The following is a 17,672-nucleotide window of genomic DNA, read 5'->3' on the forward strand; positions in this document are numbered from 1 at the left end:
AAAAATACTTGTTAATTCGCCTTCTAGCGGCAGGTAGTAGCAAACCGGACAGTGGGGGCCTTATGGGGGAAGAAACGTTCTAAAGAGGGAAGCAGCTAACGTCTTATTTTGTCTAGATGGCGCTAGCTTTTTCCGGGATTGGACTCGGTATTTTTCATAACCCACCTCCATTTTGGGGCTGAAAGGGGGGAACTAAGCTTAACATTGGTTGTTTACTCGCATAGTATGGGGCTCTATGGGCTGCCATCGGTCCTTCAGGTTCGTCCATGTTTTGTCCTCCGAGCTAGAGCGATGACGTAACACGAAAATATGGAGCGATCTCGGAGCGCTCTCAGGCGACCCCAAAGGAAAACGCTATTAGAAAAACGTCCATGACTCATGAGAGGGATCTACTATCTTGTTGAAATTAAAGTACCACGTGACGTGAATACTTAAGCTTAATGATAACATCAAGACCTTTAACGATTTAATTACAATATAAAATTTAATTACAAATACTTTATCTTTCTTAACGCCAAGAATTCTTGGTAAAAACGTTTTACAAACTTCAATGGAAGAAAATGCTGTTTATGTTTGTTAAATGGAGAGTTTCGTACTTATAGGGAGCGATGCATTATTTTCTTATGGCTCAACCTTCGCCAACATTATTATCCAGGCCTGAGCGCGCTCCTATTTCGAGAATTTAATAATTTAATTTTAATAATGTTGGCAAAGGCTCAACTGATCCACTCAGCACAATCTTTCAGTCTCATATACTCGAACTATAGCAACTCTGTATTACGGTTAAAGGCCATATCGGGCTATTTAAAATGGCGACTCAGCTAACCAAAAACGCGCAAAATGTCTTTAGGTTATTTAATTTAGCCAAAAATAATAATTTAAAATATAATATAGGGCAATTAAGGGCCAAGGTAACCACTGAGACCGGGGCTGTAGTTGAAAAACCTCACAAAGTTGCGTTTGGAGTACCAAGAGTGATTTTGACAGTACTTCCAGGGCTCTATCTAGGTATGAAGCAATAACCTAATCATATAGTTGGTTTAATTCTCTTAACTTTTTTATTGAGTTATCATAAGCGATAACTATCAATTAAAGGGTTAGTGTCAACCTCGAACGTTAATACGAGTTTCTATGAGAGCCCAAGACAAATAAGTGAAAAATTCTTGCTGCCATTTAAACTTGAAACTATAGAGTAATGGCACCATCCTGCCTTTGGCTTTATTATGCTCTATGAGAAATTAACATGAAGTGCCATTTCTCAATAAGAGCGTTATCGCAATTCCTCTTGTGCTATTAAAATAGCACAATGTCAAATTTTATTTTTACATTTTTTTAATTATCACAAGAGAGATATGAGTTTTAAGCATTTTTATATGCATTCAGTTCTCTACTGTCTCGCAGTAACGAGTCTCCAACTTCAACAATACAGTGTTACCCTCACATAGAAACTGGTATTAATGCGCCAACTTGATATAAAATTTACCCCATTATGATCTGAATAACTAAATTCATCATTAGGATAGTACCATGGATGAAGGATGCGCGTGAAAAACATTCGACGCTCAACAGGATGTGCAACTCCCTATTCTAAAAAGTAGACAAGTCGATACTAGCGCCGCCTGGCTACCAGCGCTGGAAACCCTCGCGGGAAAAATAAAAAATACTGGACACGAGAAAAAAACACGCGCTACCATCGTTTTTTTTCCTTAGCGTCGTCTGCTAGAAGCAAAACAGTTGTTTTTTTTATGTCAAGTATTTTTTATTTTTCCCGCGAGGGTTTCCAGCGCTGGTAGCCAGGCGGCCCTAGTATCGACTTGTCTACTTTTTAGTATAGGGAGTTGCACATCCTGTAGAGCATCGAATATTTTTCACGCGCATCCTTCATCCACGATAGTACTCAGTGTCAATAATAATAGCCGTAATGATATTATGATGGATAATGGATGCGCGTAAACTTCTATACTAAATCCATGCTGTAGGCAATGTCAATGTCACACGTATTTGAAACTAAGGCCTAGAGGTCCGTGCAGCACTCGAGCTAAAAAACTCGCGGATAATTTAAATCCTGAAGATCCTGAAGTTTTTGTCTCTTGTCAGCACGCACAAAGCTAAGTTGCATGGAGACCTAGGTTTGCGCGTGCTGACAACCGATGTTGTAACAGAGTATATACAGAATAAGCTGTCGTTCGAGATAGGGAGTTGCCGATCCTATAGCGTGAAAACAAATTTCCTCACGCGCATTCTTTATCCATGGTCTCAATAATCATATTATTCTGCAAAATGGATATTCGCAGTTACAGAGGCGGGGTTTATAAGTGAACCATAAATCCCGCCCACTAACGAGTCCTACCTTGACCAAGCCAAAACTGGAGTTCGTAAGGAAATTAAGTCACCTTGTAGGGGGATCCATACAAATAACATAAAAATTTTAAAGTAATTGGAGGGGAACCATCATAAAAAACCTAAGTGAAGGGTAGCGTGTTAAATAAGACTTCATACTGGCTTTAATCAGAAGGGGATATTCATACTGGCTTTAATCAGAAGGGGATAATAGAAGAAGGATGACACTGTATCCTCTTAATGCTTTAGTTATGTAACGTCATTCTTCCCAGGCTCATGCCCCCTTTTAGTTTGCTTTCCCACTCATCAAACTCCAGATGGGCATCGCACCGTAAGGTGAATTCTATAATTGTTTGGCACTAAATCCCCAGCAATCATCCCACAAACCTTGATTGTCTTGACGTGGGACAAAAATGCACAAGCGCATGCGTCTTGCCAAATATTTAAACGCTAATAGAGTAATGATGAGGGAACGATTTATCGCGCATGTGATTCGTTTTAGTAACCTTGCTCTAAATGTTCCGATGTTGGGAAGAGTGACGTTACACTTACCCCGCTTTGTGCTTGTACACTTCTCTCGAAGAGAAGTATTATATTCATACTGGCTTTAATGTATAAGGATGTTTTTTTTTGTTTTTCAATAAATGACTTAGGAGCAACACTTAGCAAGGAGGGAGCTGCGTTTCTGGAAGAAAATGATATCTTCGTTCCATCAGAAGATGACGATGATGACTAAAACAATGAAATCATTTATGAACTTCAGAGTGCAATATATATTAATTAATTCACCACCTATGTTTTAACTCTTCGTTCGCTCCACACAAAATGACTTTTAAACCTTGGCTTAGATTTTGTTGAAATTATTTGTTAAGTAATAAAATAATTATATTGAAAGAAAGACAATGTGAATACGGCTGGCAAAATGAGTTTTATTCATTTCATTTCATTTTGGTCTCATATAAAAACATTCTATTCATAGAAATTGACTAGACATTATTTTATCGGTAAAAAAGGCACTCTTTAGTATTTTAGGGAAGAGGTGTTAGTTTTTTGTAATGTCTTACATTTCCCACAATTTTATAAAAGGTTAGTTAAAGTTTTCAGCATAGTAAAATAATACCATTACCATTACCATGATTATCACACATCAAGCGAAAATTTTAACATCGTCAAACAAACAAACCGTTCACTCGGCAACAGTTCGGAAGTTACCCCAGCCATGAAAACACTTAGTAAACTTTCGAGACTCTTTCCCTTTCATTGTCAACATCAATTTTCTCGGTCGTTCTGGTTGTTTTACTCTTAGATTTTGAGCGTAAACCTTAAGGATTATTTAAATATCAAAATTAAAGATAGAAAAGAAGAAATTAAATCACGTGACCGCGCTTTGCTTTAACCATAGCCCACTTGATCACGCACGCTGGCTGCCCGCGCTCTAGAAGCCCGTCCAAACGATTTTATTTACATGTTAACTTGCGAATACGGCGCGTCACATCGGTTCGGTCTAAACTTTCAAACCCGTCTGGTTTTATTTTAACATGGGCGTCTATGGGAGGGGACCAGTTTTTTCAACGTTTTTGACTATATTATTGCATCTACTCGTTCAAATCTCTTGAATTTTTAATGAGACGTGTATTGAAAGGTTTGTTATTATCCTGTAAAATTTAAAGTCTTCAGCTATAATAGTTTTTTTTATAAAAAATAAAAATCATCATATAGTAGAGAAATTGAAGGATTTATTTCGAAAACTATGTGATGATTTTTATTTTTTATAAAAAAAACTATTATAGCTGAAGACTTTAAATTTTACAGGATAATATCAAACCTTTCAATACACGTCTCATTAAAAATTCAAGAGATTTGAACCAGTGGATGCACTAATATTGCCAAAAACGTTGAAAAAACTGGTCCCCTCCCATAGACGCCCATGTTAAAACAAAGAGAATATACCAAGAGGAGCAGAAACTTTGTAAATAGGGACCGGCTCTGAATTTGGAGAAACTAGTTCCAGTTGTTCACGTGACCGTGTTGTCTGCTTAGAAATTACCTTATGCACGTTAACGGCCAAACCCTGAGATCAACCCTTTGCCACCACCAAAAATAAGCAGCCGACATAATTTAACCAATGAAAGGCATCGCTTCTTAGCCAATCAACAAAAACCGGATCTAGTTACTCCAAAACCAAGGCCAGGCTATTCAAAAGCCTTGTGAAAGGCTAAACTTTCTGCTCCTCTTGGTATATTCTCTTTGGTTAAAACCAGACGGGTTTGAATTTTAGACCGAACCTATTATATGTTATTTTCATTCTTAGGGTCGATTGAAGGGCTTCTAGAGCGCGTGCAGCCAGCGTGATCAAATGGGCTATGCTTTCATTGTGTAAAATGTCTAAGGCGCTAAGCTATAAACTGATCTACACCTTTTTAGTACTCAATTTCTGAAACTATATTATTGCACAGAATAAGTAGGGAACTTACTTGTGCACTTTTATAAGCTAGTTTAATTTCAACCTCGCTGCACTTCGTTCCAACCCAAATAAAAACTTGCGTCCCATTATCCAAGATCATGATATCATCTTCCGCTAAATCATCTTGGCAGAAATCGGAGCACTTTTCCGAAATAGAGAAATATCCCTTTTCATTCGAACACCGGAAAAGTCTAGTGTATTGCATGTAGTCCGCATCCTAAATAAGAAAATAGTTAACGGTAGAAGTTACGCAATTAACACGAAAGAAACACTCACGGAATCGTATACTTTCTTGCCTCCCAATCCTAACCAGAAAAAGCTTTCAGGCTCTTCACCTTCATTCAATATTTGTAGACTATGAGTTTCAATATTGTATAGTTGGTTAGCAATTTCCTCCGCTAAGTGCGCTTCTTCTTCATCAGCTTTACTCCCAATCCAAACGTAAACTATTCCAGTTGAATCTTCCTTGTCCAACGGAACTTTAAGAATATAGCTGCAAAAAATCCGTAAATATTTAACAAAGCATTTATCATATCAAAGAGAATATACCAAGAGGAGCAGAAACTTCGAAAATAGGGAGCGGCTCTGAATTTGGAGAAACTAGTTCCGGTTGTTCAAGTGACCGTGTCGTCTACTTAGAAATTACCTTTTGTACGTCAACGGTCAACCCAGAGATCAACCCTTTTCCACCACCAAAATTAAGCAGTCGACACAATTTAACCAATAAAAGGCGTCGCTGCTAAGCCAATCAACAAAAACCGGATCTAGTTACTCCAAAATCGTGGCCGGGCTTTTCAAAAGCCTTTTGAAAGGCTAAACTTTTCGCTCCTCTTGGTATATTCTCTTTGGTTCCATAAGATTGTCACTGGATAATGAGAAGAGAGCTTGTCAATTACCAAAAGCAAGAATTAAGTAGAGTTGCATCAGGCTTGATCTGAATGCATCTTGTCGATAAAGGACTGCCATTAGCTCGAATATGATAAAAGTCCAACGAAGCCGCTTCATTTTCCTTCAAAATTTGTTTGCGTTTCCCTTTCTTAATGACAAACTTTTTCTTGAAATGTGACAAAAACTTCAAATTTTCTTGCTGCTGATGCGTTCTAACAACTTCCAGTTTATCTCCAAAAAGAGCTTCAAACTTTTTCTGTTGGCTGAATGTAAATGTCAACCAGCCCATATTTGACGCGTCTCGTCCTTGCCAGAAGTAAACTACTAAGAAATTTGTTCATTATTCAACCAATTTTGAGGCACTTGATTGAAAGTCAAGGATGGGCGAGCCAATTTTCTTCTCCTTAGCCAATCAGCGTGATGCTTTTCAAATTATTCCCCCCCCCCTCTAACTCGCTCACTTGCCAATGCTTTCAGGATATAGTATAAAGTACGCGGTTATTATATCGTATTGTATGTGCATTTATGTAAATTAGGCGAGGGGGCCGTCATTACTCATGAGAGGGTACGAGATTTAAAATCTTTCTCGATTTTGATGATTTCAAAGATTTAAGAATGATTTGACTGATTTGGAGCCGATTTGAATGATTTGGGAGTGATTTTCACGATTTTACGATGATTTCGATTCGATTTATGTGATTTGAACGATTTGTACGATTTGAATGACTGGTGATTTAACGAGGATTTGAATGATTTGGTGCGATTTGCATGATTTGGTAGTGATTTGAATGATTTGGTGCGATTTGAATGATTTATCGAGGATTTCATTGATTTGATGCGATTTGAATGATTTGTCAAGGATTTCAATGATTTGATGCGATTTGAATGATTTGGTAGTGATTTGAATGATTTGGTAGTGATTTGAATGATTTGGTAGTGATTTGAATGATTTGGTAGTGATTTGAATGATTTGGTAGTGATTTGAATGATTTGGTAGTGATTCGAATGATTTGGTAGTGATTCGAATGATTTGCTAGTGATTCGAATGATTTGGTAGTGATTCGAATGATTTGGTAGTGATTCGAATGATTTGGTAGTGATTCGAGTGATTTGGTGTTGATTTCATAGTGATTCTAATGATTTGATTGATTTGATGATTTCTTGATTTGACTGCTTTGTATAGTGATTTGACTGATATACGATTGATTTCACTGATTTGAATGATTTACTAGCGATTTCACTGATTTGAATGATTTACTAGCGATTTCACTGATTTGAATGATTTACGATTGATTTCACTGATTTACTAGCGATTTCATTGATTTGTGCAGCGATTTGTAGGATTTGATTGATTTCATAGCGATTTTAGTGATTTTCTAGATTTGGGAAGTGATTTATGTGATTTGAATGATTTAAAAAACCAGGTGTACGAGATTTGAAGGAGCGACGGCCCCCTCGAAATTAGGTCTTGTCAGGTTTCGTATTTTCATTTTTCAAACAGTAGCCTGCGTAGCGAACTGCACTCGCCTATCACAAAGAAACCTTCAGATTAAACCTCAAAGTCAAATACCTCTATAAACGACACACTGATAATCTTCGTCTTCATCTTCTTCCGGTTCTTCCTCATCTTCATCTAATTCAGAAGGAACCCAATAACGGCAGACAAAGACGTAACAATCTTCACTATGAAAGATTCCAATTTCATCTTCGGGCAATCGGACAAATTTTTTTCCTTCAAGAACAAAAGCTTCCATGGCTTCGAGATCTTCATTCCATTCTTCCGTCAATTGGGCCTACAATCAAGTTAAACTTTCAATCATAAACTCGCAAAAGAATATAATTCGTTAAACATACAGCTTCCTCTTTAGTCATTGACGGTTGTCTCGGCATGAACAATGCACTCAAATCAGCCTTTACTTCTTGCGTTAGCATCCATTTACTCAAATCTGCGCCAGTGCGCGCTACTGATTGCGCAGTTCGAGTAAAGTCAACTTCAATAATGTCATCCCAACCGATAAACTTTGTCTTAAAGACTTGGGGCTCAGTCCTAAATAAATCATTTTCTCATTATTTTGGTTTTAGTTCAACGTATTTCAGGGTTCATACAACTTTTGGAAAACAAATTTCCCTGAGATTTCCAGGTTTTTCCCCGTATACTTCCCTGAATTTTTTCCAGTATATAGAGTATCCTATGGAGAAAATGTTCACGAAGGAGGGGGGGGGCAAATGGGACTGTAACATAATCAAATAAAGGACATCCCCGTATCTCTAATATAACCAGAGTTACGATCCTCCAAAATTTGGGTGTAATGTTAATCCTATGTAGGGTATGTTCACGGACATTTTGCTTAATTACTCGGCCCCTGTTTGTCGTAGCAGTATGTTTTTAGTATGGTTGGATGGGGGATAAATTGGACTATAACATACTCAAAGGACATCCCCATATCTCTAATATAACCAGAGTTACGAGCCTCCAAAGTATAGTGTAATGTTAATCCTATGGAGGGGATGTTCATGAACATTTTCCTCAATTACTCGGCCCCTGTTTGTCGTAGCCCTACGTTTTTAGGATGGTTGGATGGGGGACAAATTGGACTATAACATACTCAAAGGACACCCCCCATATCTCTAATATAACCAGAGTTACGAGCCTCCAAAATTTAGTGTAATGTTAATCCTAAGGAGGGTTTGTTTACGAACATTTTGCTTAATTACTCGGCCCCCGTTTGACGCAAATTTCCCTGAATTTCCCCTGAGGTTTTTGTCAACTATTTATTTCCCTGATTTTTCCAGGTTTGTATGAACCCTGTATTTCTATCTCACCCTTCTAAAACTCTCGTAACCATAGCGTGTTCCGGTCGAGGAATCATACTACAAAGTTCCTGGGACAATTTCAGGGCTGCAGCACGTACCAATCTAGTTGATTTTTGTCCCAACCACACAAAAACGTCAGCGGAGCAATCAAGAATGTAGACATTTTTGGTATCCAAAAGCTCGTGAACTAGTTTATGCCGTTTAACTTCAACTTGCGGTAACTCCAAATAACCCATTCCGAGTCCAATTTGATAAAGACGAGGTGTAAAAGGAACAAAATCGTCCGGCACGTGCTCTTTGTGAGGAGTTAACGCAAAAAATTCAACATCTTCCGCATTCTCTCCTTCGTCAACCTCAAAAGCGTCCCAAAAATGAATATCTTCGTCTCCTTGATAACAAGTGAAGATTTCCGCATTGTTTTTTCTTTCGTATTTGTTAATTTTCTCGGCTAAAAGCCGTCCTTTGGAACACATTGTGTTTTTGCATTTCTTTCCGTTCCACAGGAAGATTTTGAAACCAGCGTCTAATATGAAGACGTATCGGGGGTCTAACGAATCAATCCTAATTGGAACCTGAATGCAACAAATTATTAAGACACAAAACCACACTAAAAACCGTTATAAAAAAACCCCTACAGATTCCAGATGAACTTGTCGATTATTTGCGTGTAGACGATATAACCTGCTTGAAAACTCCTGAAATGTTTAAAATTAAGGCCAAATGTATTACCACAAAACAACTTGTACAGGGTTCATACAACTTTTGGAAAACAAATTTCCCTGAGATGTCCAGGCTTTTTCCCATATACTTCCCTGAGTTTTCCTGGTTTTTCCCGTATATGGAGTATTCCATGGAGCAAATATTAACGAAGGAGGGGGGGGGCAAATAGGACTATAACATAGTCAAAGGACATCCCCGTATCTCTAATATAACCAGAGTTAAGAGCCTCCAAAATTTAGTGTAATGTTAATCCTATGGAGGGTTTGTTTACGGACATTTTGCTTAATTACTCGGCCCCTGTTTGTCGTAGCCCTATGTTTTCAGTATGGTTGGATGGGGGACAAATTGGACTATAACATACTCAAAGGACATCTCCGTATCTCTAATATAACCAGAGATATGAGCCTCCAAAGTATAGTGTAATGTTAATCCTATGGAGGGTATGTTCACGAACATTTTGCTTAATTACTCGGCCCCTGTTTGACTCAAATTTCCCTGAATTTTACTAACAATTCGAAATTTCCCTGAGGTTTTTGTCAACTATTTATTTCCCTGATTTTTCCAGGTTTTCCCTGTTTTCCAGGTTTGTACTAAGACCATTAACAACCCCCGGGACTCGCAACGCAAGCTTTCTACTTTTCATGGTTTTCTGTTACGAGCGATCCTAGCGACCCTAGCGGTATATTGAGGAAGCTTTTAGGGGGTGCCGAATTTCCGGTTTACAGGTTCCTCTCTTTGCTATTTAAAAATGGCGGATCACGACGGAGAACATGAGAATGAAAATGTTAACGTGTACATATTTTTTTTACTACCATATTGCAGATATCAAGCTAATTTAGCGATATATTATTTCGCTATTTTATCATAATTGTACATTAAACCAAGAAGAAGACGATCTTATTTCTTTTTTTAAGCGATACTCGGAACCGGAAGTTCTGTACACCTTATAAGTTTCTATCCGTTGCCACTTGGTGGCACCCTCGTCGCAAAAACAGCCGTAACAACTAGAGGCGTAGATTTCGATACGAGGATCTTATTGCGTTGCGAGTCCCGGGGGTTGTTAATGGTCTTAGGTTTGTATGAGCCCTGTTGTAAAAGAATACAGCCTAAGTACTGTAAAATTGCAAACATACCATATCCTCTACAGTAAAGAATCCACTGGCTGTTCGGCCACCTTCTATGTACACAATCTCCGAACCAAAGAGTTCCAAAAACTCGTCACTCTCATCACCTTGTTCTTCGCGAATTGTTCGACACTGGGCGCCTAAAAAGTTCCTCAAGTTGACTGAATGAATCGCGGAACAAGCCTTTTTATCCAACTGGAATTAAAATACGAAGATTGTGAAGTCCTTGAGACTAATTAGCGAAAGAAACTAACTTACAGTTGCGGTTGCTCCAATCCAGTAATAAATTTTATGACTATAGCTTTGATTCTCGTCCAATTCCGTTTTCAAGATGATATAACAATCTCCTTCGTAAAATTTGCCATGCAATGCTTCGTCAATTAAGTTTGGTAGAAAGTTTTCAATTTCCCATACAGTCAATCCTAAAATAAGTGGACATTACGTTAGTAGCAAGAACAGATTGTAAATAAGATTCACAATTACCAGGCAACTGTCCAACATCATCATCAAAAAAGTTACTGTAATCCAAAGAAGGTTTTTCCAAAGCTTCGTCCCAACGTTTAGGTCTAGATAAATACAATAATGTGTTAAACTAGAAGTTTATAAGCTATGTTCCATAAGCATGACACTTCCTACATTTCGTAATGCTAGAGAGTTAACGAGAGCTAGTTCGAGAACGACACGAGAATGGACTAAACTCGGTTTTGCAGTCCATGGATTAACTAACGCTAGGGATTGTTCGTTCCCCCTAAAAGATTAATTAAGTATGCATGTTCCAAAAGCCCCCTAGCCGCAGTTACTATCCCTAACAGGAAGTTATAAGAAAATTGGACCAAATGTCAATGTCACATGTCCTATGACGTCAAAAATTGAAATTCCGCCTAAAATTGGGTGGGCGCCGCCATCTTTAACATACGCAAAACCGATTTATGTTGCCTAGAGATGGCGCTATATCTACATCCGTTTTGGTCCAATAAATTGAGGGAATGAAGAGGGGAATCAAGGAATAATTCGGAACATGTAGTGGGCGACAGTACTACATGGGAAACACGGTTAGTGAACAATCCCTATCGTTAGTTAATCCATGAGTCCATCTTCCTATTTAGTCTGTATACACTAAGCCTTTGACAGCGATTCACCAGACGTCACTTCACGAGAATCTATTATACGTTTCAACTACGTCACTTCATGACAAGCTCTCAGTAACCAGTGACAAACTTATGGAACTTATCTTATGAGCTTTTGGTATTTCTGACTGCCAACGCGTGTATACTATTGGGTCAAAATTTCTTAGAGAAAGTAATGTCAGGGTTCGTACAAAATTTTAACATTGAAAATCCCTGACTTTTCCAGGTTATCCCTGACCAAAATTTGAAAATATCCCTGGCCATTTTAAGGTATTTACCAGAGCCCCCTTTTTACACCTGGCTGATATTTAGCATTGCTCGAAGCATGGTTTGATATACCAAACGAAATCCCTGACATATCCCTGACGTTTTAGGAAAAACTTTTAAATCCCTGACTTATCCCCCTATTTTTCATATGCCTGACTTATCCAGGTTTTCCAGGTTATCCAGGTTCCGTACGAACCCTGAATGTCTACTCTTAAGTTAATTTAGTCATTACTTCAAATGTTCGGCATTCTTATCATCTAGGGCTCCATTTTTCTTATTCTTCAAACTAGCAACATCACTCATTCCTTTCAAAATCTTCGCTTGGTCACTATCGGCCGCTTCTCCTTCGCGTCTCCGTCTTAATCGAAGTTTTCTCGCAATTGGATCACGACTCGGTGCTAAAATTAATTTGATATAACTACAGATCTTAACTACAAATGCTTAAAATGAAAGTGACGCTTTAAATTAAACTAACCATTCGAAGTTCCAGTTGGTAAAGCCGGGGCCGCTCCAGCTAGTCTAAGTTGAGTGTTTAACGAAAAATCAATATTATAGTATTGGGAGTTCTTCTTTTCTTGGATAACTTCTTGGGGTTTAGGAGGAATTATTATTCCAGGATTCTCTCGTAAATCCATAACTTCAAGATCAGTAAGAAGGTGGATGGCTTCCGGTAAAGTAATTAAACGATTGTGGGATAGAATAAGTTTCTTCAACTGCCCACAACTGAATTGAAAATATCGTTAGTAAAATCTTACACAAGTACAATATAATCATGAGTTAATAATATGTTAGCTCCCTATAAGTTACTCAGGAAATTCATTTTTATACTCCAGCGTTTTCTCCCGCGCCGCCGGCTTCCCAATTATATGCGACGCTCTGCGGCCGCCACGTGAACGAAAATCTTATTTACTCTTCTTTCCGTTTTCCCCCGGAAGCGCGTGTAGTGGAAGCTAGCCAATGATATCGGAGCCATTTAAGCAGCCGAATACTTCGCTCAGTAGCCTCGGTTAAGAAAACAGTTAAGATTTCACTGGATTGGATTTAGCTCAGTTGTATAATTTTCTGGTTTCAAGTCACAATAACAACTCTTATCTTTAGAATCCTTTATCAATATCGGTAAATTGCATTGAGTTCCTGCATTTTTTTTTGTCTCAGTACTGACACAAACACCATGATTTAACGTTAAATTGTTCTAACATAAACATTCACGACTAAAACACTCCCTTTGTAAAAAAGCAGCCGACAACTCGAGGTCGAGGAGCCGTACGAGCGGAATTTTTTTTTTTCGACAAGAGAGAGCGCAACATTCGGATTTTTTTCCCGCGCGGACGAAATGAGAAGAAATCGCTGGATACATTACGCCTATGGAGCCTGAGTAACTTATAGGGAGCTAACATATTATTAACTCATGATATAATTCAATTACCGCGCAATTCCTTCGGGTATCATCTCCAAATTATTATAAGCAGCCATAAAAATCTCCAAATTATTCAACTTTCCAATTCCCGAAGGAATTCCTTCAAAATCGAGCTCATTGTTGTTCACGTACAATCGTCGTAAAAATGACATTTTACATAACGAGTTCGGTAAGGCTTTCAATTTGTTCCGTGAGAGATTCAAAGTCTCCATATTCCTCCACAAATCTCCAACTTCAGGAGAGATTTCTGTTATTAAGTTATCGCTCAAGTTGAGGCGTTTCAAATTCAACAACGTATATAAACAATCCGGAACTCTGGGAAATTCGTTTTGCGATAGATCAACGTCGGTCAAGTTGGCGAGACTTTCGAGAGAAGTCGGTGTATTGGTCAGGGATCTTTCGGTGTTTCTGAGACACAAGCGTTGCAACGAAACTAAAGATGGTAGCTGACGTAGTTGGTTGTGACCCAAAGGATTGTTATTTAATATCAGGGTCTGTAAGTTGACCAATCGTCGCATTTGGGGTGGGAGGGTTTCGAGTTTGTTGTTGCTGATATCGAGGTACATCAAATCGGTAGAGTTAACAAAGAGTTGGTTCGGAATGCTCTCAATTCTATTACAATTATGGAAGTTAACTCAAATAATGACTGGTATAATAGTGCAGATATTATCTTACTGGTTGTGACTTAAATTCAATGATAACAATCCTCGACAATTCTCTAATTCTTCAGGTAAATCCTTAAGCACGTTATGACTGAAATCCTACAAAATAATGGGAATTTTTCCCTCGATTTATAATGTTGAGAATCTAATAAATATTTAAAGAGCCGAGGGGTCGGACGTTTGTCAAAATCCCGTACACTTCGTTTGAAATCTGTTTAAAATCTCTCTCGAAAATCTCGAAATCCCGAAATCTCACGTCAAAATCTAAAAATCTTAAAATCTCACGTCAAAATCTGAAAATTTTAAAATCTCACGTCAAAATCTAAAAATCCCAAAATCCCTACCTTAAAAACTGAAAATCCCGAAATCCCTATTTTAAAATCTGAAAATCCCGAAATCTTCACCTAAAATCCCGAAATCTCACATTAAAATCTAGAAATCCCGAAATCTTAACGTAAAATCCCGAAATCTCATCCTAAAATATCAAAATCAGAAAATCTCCTCGAAATCCGAAAATCTCCTTCAAAATCCGAAAATCTCCTTCAAAATCCGAAAATCTCCTTCAAAATCCGAAAATCTCCTTCAAAATCCGAAAATCTCCTTCAAAATCCGAAAATCTCCTTCAAAATCCGAAAATCTCCTTCAAAATCCTTCAAAATCTGAAAATCTCCTTCAAAATCCTGAAATCTCCTTCAAAATCTGAAAATCCCGAACAAAATCCCGAAATCTTCTTCGAAATCTGAAAATCGCGTTCAAAATCTGAAAATCTCCTTTAAAATCACGAAATCTTAAAATCTTGGACTAGATTTCCAGATTTCTAAAATCTGAGTCAGAATCTCAAAATCTGGGGCAAAATCTCAAAATCTTGAAATCTCAAAATCCCGTACACTAAAATGCCGAACGTCCGACCCCTCGTAAAGAGCTTAAGCTCAAAACACCAGGTGTATGAAGTTTTAAAGTTGGTATTAAGAACCATAGTGATGAGTGTGTGAAGGGATATTAGATGTTTTAAGAGGGTTTCGAAGGGAGAGGGAAATCGTGGAACCGTTATCGACGTGCAATGAACAGTAAGGTCTACCGGATTTCTAGTTTCTAGTACCATTCAAGGTCAAAGCAAGGATAATGGGGGAGGATGCGATATCTGAGAGAAATAGGTGAGCTAACTGTGGAACGGCTTAGGTTCGGTGTGACGCAAAAAATGGGGGAAGAATACTCGGAATAGGACTTCAATTCGTCCTTGAAAGAGGGGAAAATAAGACGGCTCGCGTTTCAGACAAGAGTTAAAATAAGGCTCTGGCGCAGGAGCGTCAGAATGTACGTGAAAAAGGCTTGAGCTGCTCATCCCTCTAAAACATCTAATATCCCTGGCGTGTGTTCGTGTTTTACAGCCTAACTCAATAATCTTGTTAATCCCTCTTTCTTAATTAATAAATTCAATTTTGTGGCTGCTTGTGTAACATCCCATTAATATTTAGAAGCTCTGCTTGGAATCTTTAGGTTACTTTACAGGATACAGTCCATACTAAAATCATGGATAAAGGATGCGGGTGAGGAAAATTGTTTTCATGCTATAGGATAGGAAAATTACTATCTCCGACGGCAACTTATTCTGTATATACTCTGTCACAACATCGGTTGTCAGCACGCTCAAACCAAGGTATCCATGTAACGTAGCTTTGTGTGTGCTAACAAGAGACGAAAAAAATACTTCAAATACATTACAATTTTAATACAATATTGCTTTCGTCTCTTGTCAGCACACCCAAAGCTATGTTACATAGAGACCTTGCTTTGTACGTGCTGACCACCCAAGCTGGAACAAATTATATATCAAATAATAAGAATAAGCTGCCGCCGGAGATATGGAGTTGCATATCCTATAGCGTGAAAACAAATTTCCTCACACACGTCCTTTATCCATGGTATAATTTTCTCAAATTAAAAAATGCCTATTAAGATATATTAACAGGGTCCATATGACTTTTGGAAAACCAATTTCCCTGAGAATTCCAAGTTTTTCACCATATTTTTCTATGAATTTTCCAGGTTTTTTTACCATATATGGAGTATCCTATGGAGCGAATATTAACATTCTGCTTAAATACTCGGCCCCTATTTGATGTGGTACAAGTTAGAAAGGGGACAAATACAACCATAACATACTCAAAGGAAACCCCAGTATCTCTAATAGAACCAAAGTTGAGTGCAACTAACCCCATGTTAATCCTTTTGATGGAATGTTAATGAACATTTTGCTTTATTATTCGGCCCCTGTTTGCAAACTCACTCAAACCTCACAAATTTCCCTGATTTTTTGTCAACTATTTATTTCCCTGAGTTTTCCAGGTTTGTTATGAACCCTGAAATTAATTTGTGACACAACCTTTGCTTATCTTATCTATCAAAGGTCACTGGTCAGCTTAGTTTATATTTGAACTTGCTTAATAGGGACTTGGCAGTACTACGTCATACAAAGTCAGGCTACCTTCCACTAGTGCTAAAAAACATACCAGGAGGAGGGGCTTATATAGCTTTCATTCTATTAAAAAACATACCATAATGGCGCTGGGGGCGGAGTTAAGCCCGAATTGCCAAGTCCCTATTAATGGTAAAAGTTGTTGGCTATGTCACGTGAAGCCAATCATTATGAGAGAGATAAAATTTTAATTTCTGTGCTCCCCCTATTAACTTAGTTCATACAAATGAGCCTGAAACATTTCACTGCAATTCCAAGTAGTACTTTAATGAATTATTGGTCAAAAAACATTGGATTATGAGTGTAAAACAGGCCTTACATTTAAAAACTGATTCTCAATTAGTTGAAAGGAGATGAGTGTGAAGTCATCATTTAACACTTACCACAACAGCTAGATCTTCCAACATAAATAAATCCGGCGGTATTCCAGCATTCTTAAGCTTATTGTATCGACAGTTCAAATACCGTAAGCAAGGTAGTGAAGAAACTTCACCCACTAAAGTAACAAGGTTGTTTTTGATCAATGAAAGTGATTCGAGTTTCTGTAGATTGGACAGCTCTTCGGGGATCCAGTCCAACTTGGTGTTGTTAAGTTTAAGCCAGCGTAGTCCTTCCATGTTTGAAACGGACTTCGGAAAGTTATCTTCCTAAAAATATTAAAACTCAAAAGTGAATCTTAGTACTAGACAGATTAGGACAAGCCAAGGCTTAGCAAACAAAATGTTTAATGCTCAGTTCCATTTTGTATAGAAACATAATTAATATAAAATCAAATGCATTCGCCATCAAACTTCTATGATTAACTTTTAATCATTTAAATTATCTTACCTGAAAGTCATTTCCAGTGAAATCTATCCCGCGCACAAATGGTAACACGCCCGTCGACACCATTTTTGGAACTAGGAAGTACGGTAGGGACCGCCGTCGTCTGCTTATTACTTTTGTTTCCCTTTCGGATTCCGGGATTCGGCAATCGGTATCCTCCGCAGGGCCGGAAATAAGAAAAATTTCTTATGGGACAAGTGTCCAGTGACCCCCTGTTTGAATGAGAAATTTATAGGACATTGTCCACTGAGTTTGCAAAAATAGTGTCGCTTCTCCATAGCCAAGCTATCAAAAATTCGGAAAATTTATTCGTCAAACTGTCCAGTGACCCCCTTAGTTTTTAAAAAGTTATTGGACATTTTAAAATTTTATTGGACAATGTCCAGTGTCCTGTGCTTATTTCCGGCCCTGATCCTCCGTGCTTTTTGTTTTCATTGATGATTTTTATTTTTCCCCCCTTTATTGAATCGAGCTAGAGGATGAGCTATACTAACTATACAGCTTCAAATAAAATTTACAAGTATTAATCTCAAAAGTGAAACCATTCT

At 38.0% G+C, this 17,672-nt stretch overlaps 2 protein-coding genes across 3 annotated transcripts; one reads left to right on the forward strand and one right to left on the reverse strand.

Annotated features, from left to right (window-relative positions):
* The first annotated feature begins 743 nt into the window (after window positions 1-743).
* Window positions 744-3,249, forward strand: LOC149618846 (essential MCU regulator, mitochondrial-like). Its single transcript, XM_089854386.1, has 2 exons — window positions 744-1,008; window positions 2,994-3,249. Exons 1-2 carry the CDS (start codon window positions 810-812, stop codon window positions 3,074-3,076), a joined length of 282 nt encoding a protein of 93 aa, XP_089710512.1. The 5' UTR covers window positions 744-809; the 3' UTR covers window positions 3,077-3,249.
* Window positions 3,250-17,279, reverse strand: fliI (FLII actin remodeling protein). 2 transcript variants are annotated; one of them, XM_089854329.1, is made up of 17 exons: window positions 17,128-17,279; window positions 16,683-16,946; window positions 13,837-13,922; window positions 13,171-13,773; window positions 12,220-12,467; window positions 11,977-12,142; window positions 10,834-10,916; window positions 10,609-10,772; window positions 10,360-10,545; window positions 9,142-9,201; window positions 8,516-9,078; window positions 7,547-7,739; window positions 7,263-7,485; window positions 5,701-6,013; window positions 5,081-5,297; window positions 4,815-5,021; window positions 3,250-3,661 (listed from the first exon to the last, which is right to left on the reverse strand). In XM_089854329.1, exons 1-17 carry the CDS (start codon window positions 17,188-17,190, stop codon window positions 3,527-3,529), a joined length of 3,774 nt encoding a protein of 1,257 aa, XP_089710455.1. In that variant the 5' UTR covers window positions 17,191-17,279; the 3' UTR covers window positions 3,250-3,526. The 2 variants fall into 2 exon arrangements, with proteins under 2 accessions (XP_089710455.1, XP_089710454.1); XM_089854328.1 differs by having other exon boundaries at window positions 5,701-6,016.
* Window positions 17,280-17,672: the final 393 nt, after the last annotated feature.

Source organism: Phalangium opilio, unplaced genomic scaffold, assembly GCF_054372755.1.
Source record: "Phalangium opilio isolate 3A_F unplaced genomic scaffold, DU_Popi_V2 ptg000209l_1, whole genome shotgun sequence".
Taxonomy (NCBI): domain Eukaryota; kingdom Metazoa; phylum Arthropoda; class Arachnida; order Opiliones; family Phalangiidae; genus Phalangium; species Phalangium opilio.

Coding starts and splice junctions, on each gene's coding strand:
- LOC149618846 (XM_089854386.1), top strand. CDS start 810: ATGGCGACTCAGCTAACCAAAAACGCGCAAAATGTCTTTAGGTTATTT. Junction 1,009..2,993: donor ACTTCCAGGGCTCTATCTAG/GTATGAAGCAAT, acceptor TAAATGACTTAG/GAGCAACACTTAGCAAGGAG.
- fliI (XM_089854328.1), bottom strand. CDS start 17,190: ATGGTGTCGACGGGCGTGTTACCATTTGTGCGCGGGATAGATTTCACT. Junction 12,468..13,170: donor ATACCCGAAGGAATTGCGCG/GTAATTGAATTA, acceptor TTTTCAATTCAG/TTGTGGGCAGTTGAAGAAAC. Junction 5,022..5,080: donor GCAAGAAAGTATACGATTCC/GTGAGTGTTTCT, acceptor TTTCTTATTTAG/GATGCGGACTACATGCAATA.